The sequence below is a fragment of the Pygocentrus nattereri genome, chromosome 9 (assembly GCF_015220715.1).
Source record: "Pygocentrus nattereri isolate fPygNat1 chromosome 9, fPygNat1.pri, whole genome shotgun sequence".
In the NCBI taxonomy this organism is placed as follows: domain Eukaryota; kingdom Metazoa; phylum Chordata; class Actinopteri; order Characiformes; family Serrasalmidae; genus Pygocentrus; species Pygocentrus nattereri.
Genome location: NC_051219.1, coordinates 1474485 through 1489484, shown reverse-complemented (window position 1 = coordinate 1489484; position 15000 = coordinate 1474485). Strand labels below are relative to the sequence as shown.

Genomic DNA, 15000 nt, shown 5'->3' with positions numbered 1-15000 from the left:
TGCCAGCTGGGGGCGCAATCAATTCATCACTTTAATAGAGTATAAAGTAATGTTAGCCTTTAAAACAACAGACAAACAGTGGACAGAGTGAAGAATATGATGAAAACACTGGAGAAAACAGCTGGACAGCACTACAGTCTGCAGAATAACAGCACAAGACCACCTGAACCCAATCACAACCAGCATTGAACCTTGGGCTGACTGTATCGCTGCTGTCAGAGCAAAACCTCATATCTCCAAAATGGTAATTTTACAGGAGAAGGAAAAACATACTTTACTTTTAATGAAAGTCAGTGGAACCAGATGTTTTCCCATGTCATTTTGGGCTGTTTATTTTGGTTCATTCATGCTGAAATTTACATTCAATGTAAAGACCATCAGGATCTTTCAAATGATGTCAAAAACTGAAAAACAACAAAAATTGAGATTGAAGGTTTTGCTCTGACTGCAACAATATGAAATCTCCACAAATTAGAATAAAGTCTACCAAGTGACCGGGACCAGACACGCCATATTACAGAATCATCTTAGCTCTGAAATCTGACCTTTTTGGTCTCCATGACGACTGAATTTAGTTCAGTATCTATTCCAGAATAACGGCTCCTCCCTTCATCATCTCCTCATTAACTCCAGATCAGAAAACAGCATCACACAAACATCCTGACTGGACTAAACCTCCTAAATCCTGTCCTAACTTTAGGATGAACCCCAGCAGGGTCCTGACTCCTGTTTAAGGCCCGTTTCTCTGGTTCTGAGGCGGCTGAGTCAGGCAGCGTAGTTCACTACCAGCATAATGAGCTCCATTTATTCCTACTGTAAAACGCGGCTTTCACTGGGAGACGTTTTTCTCTTCTAACTCTGCGTTTTAAACATCTCAGACGCTGCCGACTCCACCGCCCCTCTGACCACCTTCCTGAGTTAATGTAGATGATGGAGTATTACAGTGATGGTGGTGAATAATGAGGAGGCGGAGCTGAACGGGTGTCTGTTTATTAGGAGGAGGAACGTTAGCACACTCGGCTAAAGCGTTTGGGAAATGGAGACTGAAACTGGGGAGCAGCGACGCTCTGATAAACAGCAGGGGGAGCTCTGATAAACAGCAGGGGGAGCTCTGATAAACAGCAGGGAGCGCTCTGATAAACAGCAGGGGGCGACTCTGATAAACAGCAGGGGGCGCTCTGATAAACAGCAGGGGGAGACTCTGATAAACAGCAGGGGGAGCTCTGATAAACAGCAGGGAGCGCTCTGATAAACAGCAGGGGGCGCTCTGATAAACAGCAGGGGGAGACTCTGATAAACAGCAGGGGGAGACTCTGATAAACAGCAGGGGGAGACTGATAAACAGCAGGGGGAGTTCTGATAAACAGCAGGGGGCGCTCTGATAAACAGCAGGGGGAGCTCTGATAAACAGCAGGGGGCGCTCTGATAAACAGCAGGGGGAGCTCTGATAAACAGCAGGGGGCGACTCTGATAAACAGCAGGGGGAGCTCTGATAAACAGCAGGGGGAGCTCTGATAAACAGCAGGGGGCGACTCTGATAAACAGCAGGGGGAGACTCATCAGTGAGTAATTCGGCTTGGAATATCACCTAAAATCCTGATGTTATCGCTCTGCTCTTTGGCCTTTATAATCCAACAAAGGGTTAAAGCAGTGACGTGATTCACAATGAGGTCACTCAGCTCCAACATCACCCAAACCCACTCGCTACTGTTATACATCTCTCCTTTCAACCTTCATGTTATAAGTAAAGGACTTTCAGTTTACACTGATTTATAGTATTAAAAATATCTGATTTTAAATCTGCAGCTCAGTTTGTAATTAAAAATAAAGTCCATCTTGCTGTGTGTCAGAGTTTTAGATCTCAGCTTGAATCCAAGAGGACAGAAAATCAATACAAACCATGTCCACCTTATGCTTATTGTCTATTTTTACTCATAATAACCAACAGATTGAATCACCTTCAAAATTACTGCACTTTCAGCTCACAGACACTCCAGACTAACCATTCCTGAAAAGATACGTATGACTGCATGTAACGCCAGGGAGCGATGCTGAGGCAGATGCATGTGCTGAGATAAGCAAGATTTATTAGGGGCAAATCCATAATCAGGGTTTAAACAGTCTAGGGTCAAAGAGCCAACACGGACAGATGGAGGGACAGACATAACAAAAAGGAACAGAGACTAAACACAAAAACAGAGGCTAGGAAAAAATAACGTGGGCCGGAAGATATGACATCAAACACCACAATGCAAAGACCAAACAAAGACCAGCAACCTAACGGGAAAACACATGGCTTAAATACAAGGAATAACAAGGGTTAACAAGACACAGGTGGTTACAATCAGTGGCAGGGTCTGGAAACAAGGGGGCAGGACCGGGAAGAAACAAAACAAGGAATCACATGGACAAGACCAAAACAAAACAAAAGCACATGGAGGACTGGAAGGGGCCAATCGTGACACTGCACTTGTTTTCAAGATCGATATAATTTGAAAAATACTAAATTTTGCAGGTGCTGGGTCAATTTTTGATCCAGAATCCATAAAGATATAAAATCCATAAAGATATCAAATTTCTTTTAGTATTTATGTGTCAAACAATGGCGTATCTGAGAGCCCAGGGTCTCCTGAAAATAACAACATACACACACGTGTGATTGTCACATATAAATACTTTATAATTCCAGTTGTAATTGACCCAAAATACCAAAAAAAACTCCCCAAAATGTTAGATTTCTAAGGGTTAATAAGAAAAATAGATTTATTTTTCAAATGATGTGTCTTCTTTTCACTCGTGGTAGCAGGTAGCGCCCCCTATTGTAGGAAACACCCCAGTCCATTATATCTCAGTGTTCTTAGGAGGCCTGTTTCAGATGTAACTGTGATGTTTACTGTATTACTGTATCTGTGTGTTGTTAAGTGCACTGTAAATGCAGTGCAGTAGTGACGTGTCTTTGTTTGCGTCCATCAGAGTGGAGAGGAAGGAGTGGTCCCGCCTGCGCTCCAAGGGGAGGGACAGCATAGGTAAGAGTGTGTTACTCAATACCGTAGACCTGCTGACAGAGTCACTCTGTGGGTGGAGTCACGCCCATATTAGGAGCTCTGAGCCTAAGCTGGATCTCTCTAATCATCACCGTTACAGCCAGTGGTGAACAAAACCCTCCAAACCCGAGACGCTGACATGACGCTGCATGAAAATGTCTAGTATTAAACTTCAGCACTGATATATGCAGTCGTGTGCAAAAGTTTGTGCACCCCCACTCCCCTGCTATAGAGTGAAGCAGCTTGGAGCCAGAGGTCCTAACGTGGCCTACAGAGTGACCCTTGACTCCTGTGGGCCAGGCAGTTTCGTGTGTTTTGTCCACTGATAATCAATAATCTGTGTGTTCACTGCAGGACGGGACGACTACATTCAGAGTTATGAGATTGTAACACAGATAGAAGGTCAGTGACTGTCCACTGTCCACAGCATTTGTGAATAACGTGCATTTTGTAATAAATATTATAATGAGCTTTAATGAAGTGACCGACTGTGAAGTCTCCCTCTCTCTGGTTTTCAGTGCACTACGCTCGCCCCATCATAATCCTTGGCCCGATGAAGGACCGCGTCAACGACGACCTCCTGTCCGAATTCCCAGACAAGTTCGGCTCCTGCGTCCCCCGTGAGTGACCCCCATTGCCATGACAACAGTTTGTTTTCAGTAGTGTGTTTTCGGTTCTGTAGGAAACGAAATGATATGGATCTGGTTAAGAATTATTATAATCAGCTCTTATGGAATATGTCTGAAAGCAGTCTGAGAGGTCAGTTTCATCCAGAGCACACGCACCTCTGATTAGCGTAACGTCCTGCAGATACGACGCGGCCCAAGCGGGACTACGAGATGGATGGGCGGGACTATCACTTTGTGTCGTCACGGGAACAGATGGAGAAGGACATCCAGAGCCATCGCTTCATCGAGGCCGGACAGTACAACAGCCACCTGTACGGGACGAGCGTACAGAGCGTCCGAGAGGTAGCTGAACAGGTGAGAGAGAGAGAGGAAATATATATATATATACATATACACCTATACATATATGTGTACACACACAGTAGCTCACAAAAGTGAGTGCACTCCTACTATCTGATATATATTTTATTCTATCTTTTGATGGGACAATACTATAGAAATTAAATAACAAAGTGGTCAGTGTGCAGTTTGTATAGCAGTGCAGATTTACTGTCCTCTGAAAAGAACAACACACAGACATTAATGTCTAAATAGCTGGCAGCACAAGTGAGTCCACCTCACAGTGAACCGGTCCAGATTGTGCCCAGTTGTGTCGTCCCTCCCTGGTGTCGTGTGACTCGTTAGAGTTACAGGGTTCCAGGTGTGAACGGGGAGCAGGGCTGTTAAATTTGGTGTTTTGGGTACGATTCACTCACACTGACCACTGGATATTCAACACGACACCTCATGGTAAAGAATCTCTGAGGATGTGAGAAACAGAATTGTTGCTCTCCAGAAAGACGCCTGGCCTAGAAGACTGCTAACACTCTGAAACTGAGCTAAAGCACAGTGGCCAAGGTCATGCAGCGGTTTTCCAGGACAGGTTCCACTCGGAACAGGGTCAGGGTCCACCAAAGAAGCTGAGTCCACATGTTCAGCGTCATCTCCAGAGGTTGGCTTCAAAAAATAGATACATGAGTGCTGCCAACATTGCTGCAGAGGTTGAAGAAGTGGGAGGTCAGCCTGTCAGTGCTCAGACCGTACACTGCACAATGCATCAACTCGGTCTGCCTGGCTGTCATCCCAGAAGGAATCCTCCTGAACCTGATGCACAAGAAAGCCCGGAAACAGTTTGCTGAAGACAAGCAGTCCAAGAACATGGATTACTGGAACCGTGTCCTGTGGTCTGACGAGACCAAGATAAACTTGTTTGGCTCAGATGGTGTCCAGCATGTGTGGCGGCGCCCTGGTGAGGAGCACCAAGACAATTGTCTCTTGCCTACAGTCAAGCATGGTGGTGGTAGCACCAGGGTCTGGAGCTCCATGAGTGCGTCCAGCGCTGGGGAGCTGCGGCTCATTGAGGGAAACATGAATTCCAACATGTACTGTGACGTTCTGAAGCAGAGCACGATCCCCTCCCTCCGGAAACTGAGCCGCATGGCAGTTTTCCAACTCTATATCAACCCCAAACACACCTCCAAGATGACCACTGCCTTGCTGAAGGTAAAGGTGATGGACTGTCCAAGTATGACTCCAGACCTAAACCCAATTGAGCACCTGTGGGGTCCTCAAGCGGAAGGAGGAGGAGCTCAAGGTGTCTTACATCCACCAGCTCCGTGACGTCACCATGGAGGAGTGGTAGAGGATTCCAGTAGCAGCCTGTGCAGCTCTGGTGAATTCCATGCCCAAGAGGGTTCAGGCAGTGCTGGATAATAACGGTGGTCACACAGAATATTGATACTTTGAGCCCAATCTGGACACGTCCACTGTGAGGTGGACTCACTTGTGCTGCCAGCTGTTTAGACATTAATGTCTGTGTGTTGTTCTTTTCAGAGGACAGTAAATCTGCTCTGCTATACAAGCTGCACACTGACCACTTTAACTTATATCAGAGTTTCAGTTCTACAGTGACGTCCCATCAAAAGACAGAATATTTGCAGAAACGTGAGGGGTGCACTCACTTTTGTGAGATACTGTGTATATATATATATATATATATAATGGGTTATTGATATGGCTGAGGTGGGGGGTGGAGTGTATTTAAGGTATCAGGAGTTAGTAAATAGGAAAGTCAGGCAAAATGACAAATTTTCTTTGTTATTAAGGTCTGTATAATGTGATGTATGTGTGTGTGTGTGTGTGTGTGTGTGTGTGTGTGTGTGTGTGAGAGCAGCAGGGGAAACACTGTATCCTGGATGTTTCTGCGAATGCAGTGCGGAGACTGCAGGCCGCGCAGCTACATCCCATCGCAATCTTCATCAGACCAACCTCGCTGCAAAACATACTGTAAGAGCTGATTCTCACTGACGATTAATGTACTGCTCCTACACTGTACATTAACCCTTAAATGGCCAGGACACGCCGGCAGCCCAGAGCTATAGCACACACTTCTCTAACCTCAGAGTAGCTCAGCCAGTTTGCACTGAAGACCCTGCAGTCACTGAATAATAAGCCTGAAGCCCTGTGGGCTGGATTAGTTCTCCATGAGGAGGTGGTGATGCCAGTTTCCCTCAGGATGTCTGTTATGTTTAAGAGCGATTCACACTGGGTCTAAATGACAGAGATGGAGCAACTGCATGATTTACAGACTGCCTTCGCTCCAGGAAACAGTAGAAAAGATCCAGTTTCATGCACACCAGTCTAGTTTTAGCCACAGAGAACGGGGCCTGAGTCAGCTTCCTATCTTATACGAACCTTCCCGTTCCACCTGCAGTGGTGCAGCAGTTACATTCTGCCGCGGTAGGCGCTGTAATCGTAACTGTCACACAAATTCGAACTTCAGCTTTGTCAAACTTAAAAAACTCACCACAGCATTTTCACCCACGTCAGTGTTTCCTCTAGGATTTCTTTCAGCAGTGGTGGCAGGCCAGACCGCTCTTGAACCCCGGGACCAGGTCAAGACCTCCTCATAACCCCACTGCCCCGTCAGCTTCTTTTCTTTACTTGCGGAACAGTGTTGCAGCCACTGGACACTACTACAAAATATATATAGAGGAAGCACGACGTGTCGATTTGCATGGGATTAATATAACCTGAGGTTATTTTTATGGTTTTATGGTTTTATGGATACGAGGTAAAAGAGTCTATACTGTTAAACTCCTCACGTCAAGCTAATCCCGACTGAGCGCGGCTTTAGTATGTCATAATCCTGGGATGTTAAGTGGTTAAATTATAACTCCCTACCGCAGTAATTCCAGTGGTATTTTTTGCCTAACATGGATTTCGTTTGTGCATATGTGTGTTCATTTATAATTGCAGTGATATTAATAAGCGCCTGACGGAGGAGCAGGCGAGAAGAGCTTTAGACCGAGCCATCAAACTGGAGCAGGACTTCATTGAGTGCTTCACAGGTACAACCTCCTACATAGCATCCACGCAATGTCGTAATAACATCCAGGTAGCATCTACGCAACCTCATGATAACATCTAATCACATATCTCCAAACAGCATCTACCCAAAGTCTTAAAAGATCTAAATAACTTTCAGACATCTGTATTTAACACCACAGTAACATCTGGATAATGTTCAGATAATGTCTAACCAATGTTATGACAATACTACCTAACATCCAGTTAACATCTGCACGGGGTTACGATAACATTTGGGTAACATGAGATAGCATCAACATTACGTGGCAGTTGATAACATTCAGATAACATTCACACAACATTACAGTAACATCTGGCCCACTTTAAGAAGACTCTAGATAACATTTTCTGCATAACATTCAGATAATCTCTAACCAACATTATGGAAACGCCTGGTTAAGGTAATCTAAGGTAACGTCTGTACAATGTTATGATAACTTCTAAATTACATTGATGTAAATAAGTGATAATATCTGGATAATGTCATGATAACGTCTGTTCAACACAGAAAAATCAGCCTACCTTCAAATAACATCTGCACCACGTGATGCTAACATCTGGAAAATGTTCTGATACTGTCTGCACATCACAATAACATCTTGAAAACATCCTGATGATGTCTGCACAACAGCCCACTAACATCTGGAAAATGTCCTGATAACGTCTACACAATGTCACTAACATCTGGAAAATGTCTTGACAGCATCTACACAACGTCACTAACATCTGGAAAATGTCCTGATAATGTCTACACAATGTCACACTAACATCTGGATATTGTCCTGATAACATCTGCACAATGCCACACTAACATCTGGAAAATGTCCTGACAACATCTACACAACGTCACTAACATCTGGAAAATGTCTTGATAATGTCTACACAACGTTACTAACATCTGGAAAATGTCCTGATAATGTCTGCACGTCACACCATCTGGAAAACGTCCTGACAACATCTACACAAAGTCACTAACATCTGGAAAAGGTCTTGATGACATCTGCACGTCACAATAACATTTAGAAAATGTCCTGAAAACGCCTGCACAACATCACACTAACATCTGGACAACATCTTAACATGCTTAACATCACACTTACGTGTGTGTGTGTGTGTGTGTGTGTGTGTGTGTGTGTGTGTGCAGGAATCGTTGAGGGCGACAGCTTTGAGGAAATCTACCACCGCATCAAATCTGTGATTGAGGAGCAGTCAGGACCGTACATCTGGATACCAGCACGAGAGAGACTGTAAACACTCACACATACACACTCATACACACACACACACACACCTACACACACACACACACACACACACACACACACACACACACTGACATGTGGGAGGAAGAGAGAAGAAGAAGCAGCTCCTCATCGCTCTCACAAAGACTTCAATCAATACAAACAACCCCTCTCTCTATCCTCTCTCTCTCTCTCTCTCTCTCTCTCTGTATCTGTATCTCTCTCTCTCCCTCTTTCTCCGTATGTCTCTCTCTCGCCCCTGTTTTGCTGCTTCCATCGTTACCTTAAAGCCGTGTTGACCTATCAGGATCAAACTAATGGAACTGATCTCTGAGGAACGGAGGAGCAGAACCTGGAGAACGGACAGAGGCAGGACAGAGTGAGAGAGAGAGAGAGGGAGAGAGAGAGCAGAGGGAGGAGACGGATGGATAAAAAACTGTTGGCTGTTTGTGGACTTCCACTATTCTCAGCAGCACCAATGACGACGAGAATGAGGACAGTGGTGACCACGGCGACGGCGGTGGCCACGGCGATAAGTTAAAGGATTGTTGTTCATGCTGACCAGGGCAATATGTCGAATGATTGCTGTTTCTGTGGCAACGGTACATTCTACATTCTACAGTGTTGGAGCTAAACAGAGCAAAAAAACAGAAAGAGGCAATATGAGAGAGATCAGAGGAGCACTCAGCACTTTACTGACACACACACACACGCGCACACACACACACACACACACACACCTACACCCACTCACACACACACCTACACACACTCACACACACACACACACACTCACACACACACCTACACACACACACTCACACACACACTCACACACACTCAAACACACACACACACACACACACCTACACCCACTCACACACACACCTACACACACTCACACACACTCACTCACAGACACTCACACACACACCTACACACACACACTCACACACACACTCACACACACTCAAACACACACACACTCACACACACACCTACACACACACACTCACACACACTCAAACACACACACACACACTCACACACACACCTACACACACTCACACACACTCACTCACACACACTCACACACACACCTACACACACACACTCACACACACACTCACACACACACACACACACACACTCACACACACACCTACACACACACACTCACACACACACACTCACACACACTCAAACACACACACACACACACCCACTCACACACACACCTACACACACACACTCACTCACACACACTCACACACACACCTACACACACACACTCACACACACACTCACACACACACACACCTACTCACTCACACACTCACACACACACACTCACTCACACACACACACACACCTACACACACACTTACACACACACACACATGCACAAAAAGAGAACCATTTTAAAAGAGTAGCATACATGCTAACGTTGCTAGCAGTGAATGCAAGCTACAATGACTCAATTCACATGTTGCTATTTTCACTATGCTAATTGGTGGCTATTCTCTTTCATTCATTATTAGCAACATTAGCATGTATGAGTAGCTTCTGTTAATTACATACATACTCACACAGGAAAGTCCTCACTGTAAAGGATCAGCTACAACATGCATGCTAATGTTGCTAACAGTGGCTGGAAGCTGGTATTCATCGGTCTGTTTACTCGTCCCTCAAGATACCGACACCATTCCAACTTCGGAATGTTCTGTCTGATCCGGAATAACAAGCTTGTATACAGCACTTTGATCATTTCCACGTAGGAACTGTTTAAATCAGATTTTTTTCCAAAGGAATGTATGGCAGAACTTTGAGGCCAAAGTTTTTACACCCCTCCCATGTCACCATGATGCCATAGCAACCACCGAGAAATATCCTGGCTACCACCTGGGATACCATAGCAGCCACTTAGCAGCACCCTAGCAACCACCTGAAATGCCATAATAACTGCTTAACAACACCCTAGCAATCACTTCGGATAACAGAGCAACTACTCACCAACACCCTAGCAACCACTTGAAATACCTTTAACAACTGCTTAGCAACACCCTAGCAGCCACTTAGGATAACATAACAACCACTTACCAACACCCTTGTGTGGTTGCTGAGGTCTCAGGTGGTTACTAGTGTGTTACTAAGCAGTTACTCTGATATCTCAGGTGGTTGCTAAGGTGTTGCTAAGCAGTTAATAAGGTATCTCTGGTGGTTGCTAGTGTGTTACTAAGCAGTTATTTTGGTATCTCAGGTAGTTGCTAGGGCGTGGCTAAGTAGTTACTCTGGTGTCACACGTTGTTGCCAGGGCGTGGCTAAGCAGTTACTCTGGTATCTCAGGTGGTTGCTAGGGTGTGGCTAAGCAGTTACTCTGGTATCTCAAGTGGTTGCTTGGGCATGTCTAAGCAGTTACTCTGCTATCTCAGGTGGTTGCTAGGGCATGACTAGGCAGCTACTCTGGTATGTCAAGGGGTTGCTAGGGCATGACTAGGCAGTTACTCTGGTACGTCAGGTGGTTGCTAGGGGATGGCTAAGCAGTTACTCTGGTATCTCAGGTGGTTGCTAGGGCGTGTCTAAGCAGTTACTCTGGTATCTCAGGTGGTTGCTAGGGCGTGAATAAGCAGTTATTCTGGTATCTCAGGTGGTTGCTAGGGCATGGCTAAGCAGTTACTCTGATATCTCAGGTGGTTGCTAGGGCGTGACTAAGCAGTTATTTTGGTATCTCAGGTGGTTGCTAGGGCATGGCTAAGCAGTTACTCTGATATCTCAGGTGGTAGCTAGGGCGTGACTAAGCATTTATTCTGGTATCTCAGGTGGTTGCTAGGGCATGTCTAAGCAGTTAATCTGGTATCTCAAGTGGTTGCTAGGGCATGGCTAAGCAGTTACTCTGGTGTCTCAGGTGGTTGCTAGGGCATGTCTAAGCAGTTACTCTGTTATCTCAAGTAGTTGCTAGGGGATGGCTAAGCAGTTACTGTGCTATCTCAGGTGGTTGCTAGGGCGTGTCTAAGCAGTTACTCTGGTATCTCAGGTGGTTGCTAGGGCGTGACTAAGCAGTTATTCTGGTATCTCAGGTGGTTGCTAGGGCATGGCTAAGCAGTTACTCTGGTATCTCAGGTGGTTGCTAAGGTGTGACTAAGCAGTTACTCTGGTATCTCAAGTGGTTGCTAGGGCATGGCTAAGCAGTTACTCTGGTGTCTCAGGTGGTTGCTAGGGCATGTCTAAGCAGTTACTCTGGTATCTCAAGTGGTTGCTAGGGGATGGCTAAGCAGTTACTCTGGTATCTCAGGTGGTTGCTATGGCATGGCTAAGCAGTTATTCTGGTATCTCAGGTGGTTGCTAGGGCGTGTCTAAGCAGTTACTCTGGTATCTCAGGTGGTTGCTAGGGCGTGACTAAGCAGTTATTCTGGTATCTCAGGTGGTTGCTAGGGCATGGCTAAGCAGTTACTCTGGTATCTCAGGTGGTTGCTAGGGCATGACTAAGCAGTTACTCTGGTATCTCAAGTGGTTGCTAGGGCATGGCTAAGCAGTTACTCTGGTGTCTCAGGTGGTTGCTAGGGCATGTCTAAGCAGTTACTCTGGTATCTCAAGTGGTTGCTAGGGGATGGCTAAGCAGTTACTGTGGTATCTCAGGTGGTTGCTAGGGCGTGTCTAAGCAGTTACTCTGGTATCTCAGGTGGTTGCTAGGGCGTGATTAAGCAGTTATTCTGGTATCTCAGGTGGTTGCTAGGACATGGCTAAGCAGTTACTCTGGTATCTCAGGTGGTTGCTAGGGTGTGACTAAGCAGTTACTCTGGTATCTCAGGTGGTTGTTAGGGCATGGCTAAGCAGTTATTCTGGTATCTCAGGTGGTTGCTAAGGTGTGGCTGAGCAGTTATAGTCTAGTGGTTATTGCCTTTTGTTCATTATTAGCATCATTAGCATGTATGCACGCACACACACACACACACACACACACACACACACACACACACACAAATACATACATATATCTCTATATATTGTTTGTCTATAAACAAAACACACTGATTTAAAGTCTAACGTGTGTGAATCCTCAGTGCTCCAGACCTGTGTGTGTGAGTGTGTGTTGGAGTGTGTGAGTGCATGCTTGCAGGAATGTGTGTGTGTGTGTGTGTGTGTGTGTGTGTGTGTGTGTGTGTGCTGGTGTGTTCTGTATAGGGCTACTGTTTACACGCAGTTCTACTCTAATCTGCTGTGTCTGCACAATACCGGGGTGGGGGCGGGTGGGTGTTGGGGGGGGGCGTTTCTCTTTACACAGAACAAACAGCTGAACTACTAAAGCAAAAACGACAGATCAGTGAAAGAACGGTGGTGTTTAAAGCGACAGTTCAGTGAGAAATCTCAGTGATATGCTCATTTTCCTGCCTTGCCCTGGCATCAGACTGGTTTCACTATATTTGGGTGTTTTTCTTTTCAGGTTTCTGGTTTTCCGGTCAGCTTTTTTGCGCGTTTGTAAAACATGCAGAAATCTGGTGGATGGAGAACCTGCTGCTGTTGTAGGACTGATAAATGGACAAATGTTGCTAATGCTACTGTTTTGAGCTGTGCTGCTGACTTTAGTCCGTGTTTGTAGATAACGGTGAGCCTCACAGACTCTACACAAGCAACACTATCAGAGAGACTGAACACCTGGGCCTGGTTAGAGGCCTGATTTAGCATGTAGCTAACTGATGGGCTATACACTGGTCTCATTACCTGTGAGCTGCATTAGCTCCAGTGCTAAAACTAAAGAAGCAGACTTCAAGTTTCAGGTTTGTTTGTCATTTGCACAACATGTCAGGATGCATTGAAAGGCTTGTGGAGATCTTCTGTCTACAGAAAGTAAGTAATATATATAAGAAAAGAAATGAAAAATCGAAATGTACTAAAGATACACAAAATCTAGAGACCATATACAGAAGACAGAGAGACAGTTTACACTTCAAAGGGACCTGAGTGACTCCGTGCTATAGTTCTTTAAAGGGGCTTAGTGTTGAGGTGTTATTGTCCACAGCAGAGATGATATGATAATAATGCTGACCGAGTGAAGTGGTAGTTGGGGACGGACCCACAGCCTCACAGCTGGTTCAGAAGCCTGACAGCCTGGGGGTGGAAACTGTTCCTTAGCCGGGTTGTTCCAGCCTGGATGCTGCGGAATCTCCATCACCAATCAGCTGATCCGCTACGCTTGGTTTAAGAGGTGAAACTGTAAACTGGATTTTTCTTGAACTGTTGCTTTAAAACAAACTCCACATTATGACCCAGCGGCGCTTTACACGCTGGGGGCGTTCCTGAGGGGCAGAACGGAGGACGCAGAGAAACTAAGGCTGGAGGCTGAAGAGCTTAATAACCCTGTGTGAAACAGGCTTTAGATGGTTTATTTATAATCCACGATAATTTATTGGGGTTTTTGTTTAGGTCTTATTTTCCTGTTTGGGTCGGGGACCGAGAGCTCATTTTGTATATTGTAAAGGAATAATACCGTCAGGTTTGACTATATTACTGTACATAGAGACGTTTGTGACTGTAATCTTATGGGGCTTTGAATACTTCTGTAGAATCAGGGCATATTCATACGACTCACATGCATCTGAGCCAAAACTACACTACACTAAACTTACTCAGCCGAACTACAGTACCCACAATGCATCTCTCAGCTGAACTACAGCACCCACAATACACCTCTCAGCTGAACTACAGTACCCACAATACACTTCTCAGTTGAACTAGAGTGCCCACAATACACCTCTCAGTTGAACTAGAGTGCCCACAATACACTTCTCAGCTAAACTGACTACATGTCTCTAGCTGAACTACAGTACCCAGAATGCATAATTCCATTGAAACATAAACCTACAGGTTCATCACCCACTGCGGAGCAGGACTTCACTGCGTCTGAGTGAGTACAATAGATGTGGGTTGACAGGCTGTTCAGTGCTCACTCAGACTCAGAGTCCAGACACTGACCACACAGGTCACACCAGATGACCAGGATGATTCGGGTACTGACTCAGTTCACACTGGGATTATTTTGCACTCGGTGTGAATTCGGCTCTGATTTGAGAACACGAGCTGCTCACATCTCTGCCCGACTTTTCCACTTCAGTTTTCATATCAATTTATTTCTATTTTATCATGACTACAGCAAATGGACTGTATATCAGGCATTACCAATGTATTAAAGATCATTTATCCCGCAAGAGAATAAGAGAATGAGAGAATGAGAGATATCTCTATGATGAAGTGAAGCGGATTAAAGTTATATTTCAGTGAAACGCCTGTTGTAAATTAGCTATGAAATATTATTAATTAATTACATTAAAGACATTTTATGAAACAACGGTGTCCGAGTCAGTGCTTTCAGAACCACCACGCTACCATATGTAACACATACCCACACTCCCTAAACCCTCACTACTAAATACCCACACTCCCTAAACCCTCACTACTAAATATCCACACTCCCTAAACCTTCACTAACAAATATCCACACTCCCTAAACCCTCACTACTAAATATCCACACTCCCTAAACCCTCACTACTAAATATCCACACTCCCTAAACCTTCACTAACAAATATCCACACTCCCTAAACCCTCACTACTAAATACCCACACTCCCTAAACCCTCACTACTAAATATCCACACTCCCTAAACCTTCACTAACAAATATCC

At 45.1% G+C, this 15000-nt stretch overlaps 1 protein-coding gene across 8 annotated transcripts in view; it reads left to right on the top strand.

Annotated features, from left to right (window-relative positions):
• The window catches only part of dlg4b (discs, large homolog 4b (Drosophila)), a 132547-nt gene extending 124133 nt beyond the window's left edge, over positions 1 to 8414 (top strand). For 6 of the 8 annotated variants that reach the window (XM_037541366.1, XM_037541368.1, XM_037541370.1 and 3 more), the window contains 7 exons: positions 2974 to 3026; positions 3399 to 3446; positions 3563 to 3664; positions 3855 to 4027; positions 5886 to 5998; positions 6971 to 7062; positions 8226 to 8414. In XM_037541366.1, the coding sequence (XP_037397263.1) occupies positions 2974 to 3026; positions 3399 to 3446; positions 3563 to 3664; positions 3855 to 4027; positions 5886 to 5998; positions 6971 to 7062; positions 8226 to 8332 (688 nt within the window). In that variant the 3' untranslated portion in view covers positions 8333 to 8414. The remainder of the gene's footprint in view (positions 1 to 2973; positions 3027 to 3398; positions 3447 to 3562; positions 3665 to 3854; positions 4028 to 5885; positions 5999 to 6970; positions 7063 to 8225) is intronic. The other 2 variants (XM_037541367.1, XM_037541369.1) reach the window with 1 other exon arrangement.
• The last annotated feature ends 6586 nt before the right edge of the window (positions 8415 to 15000 follow it).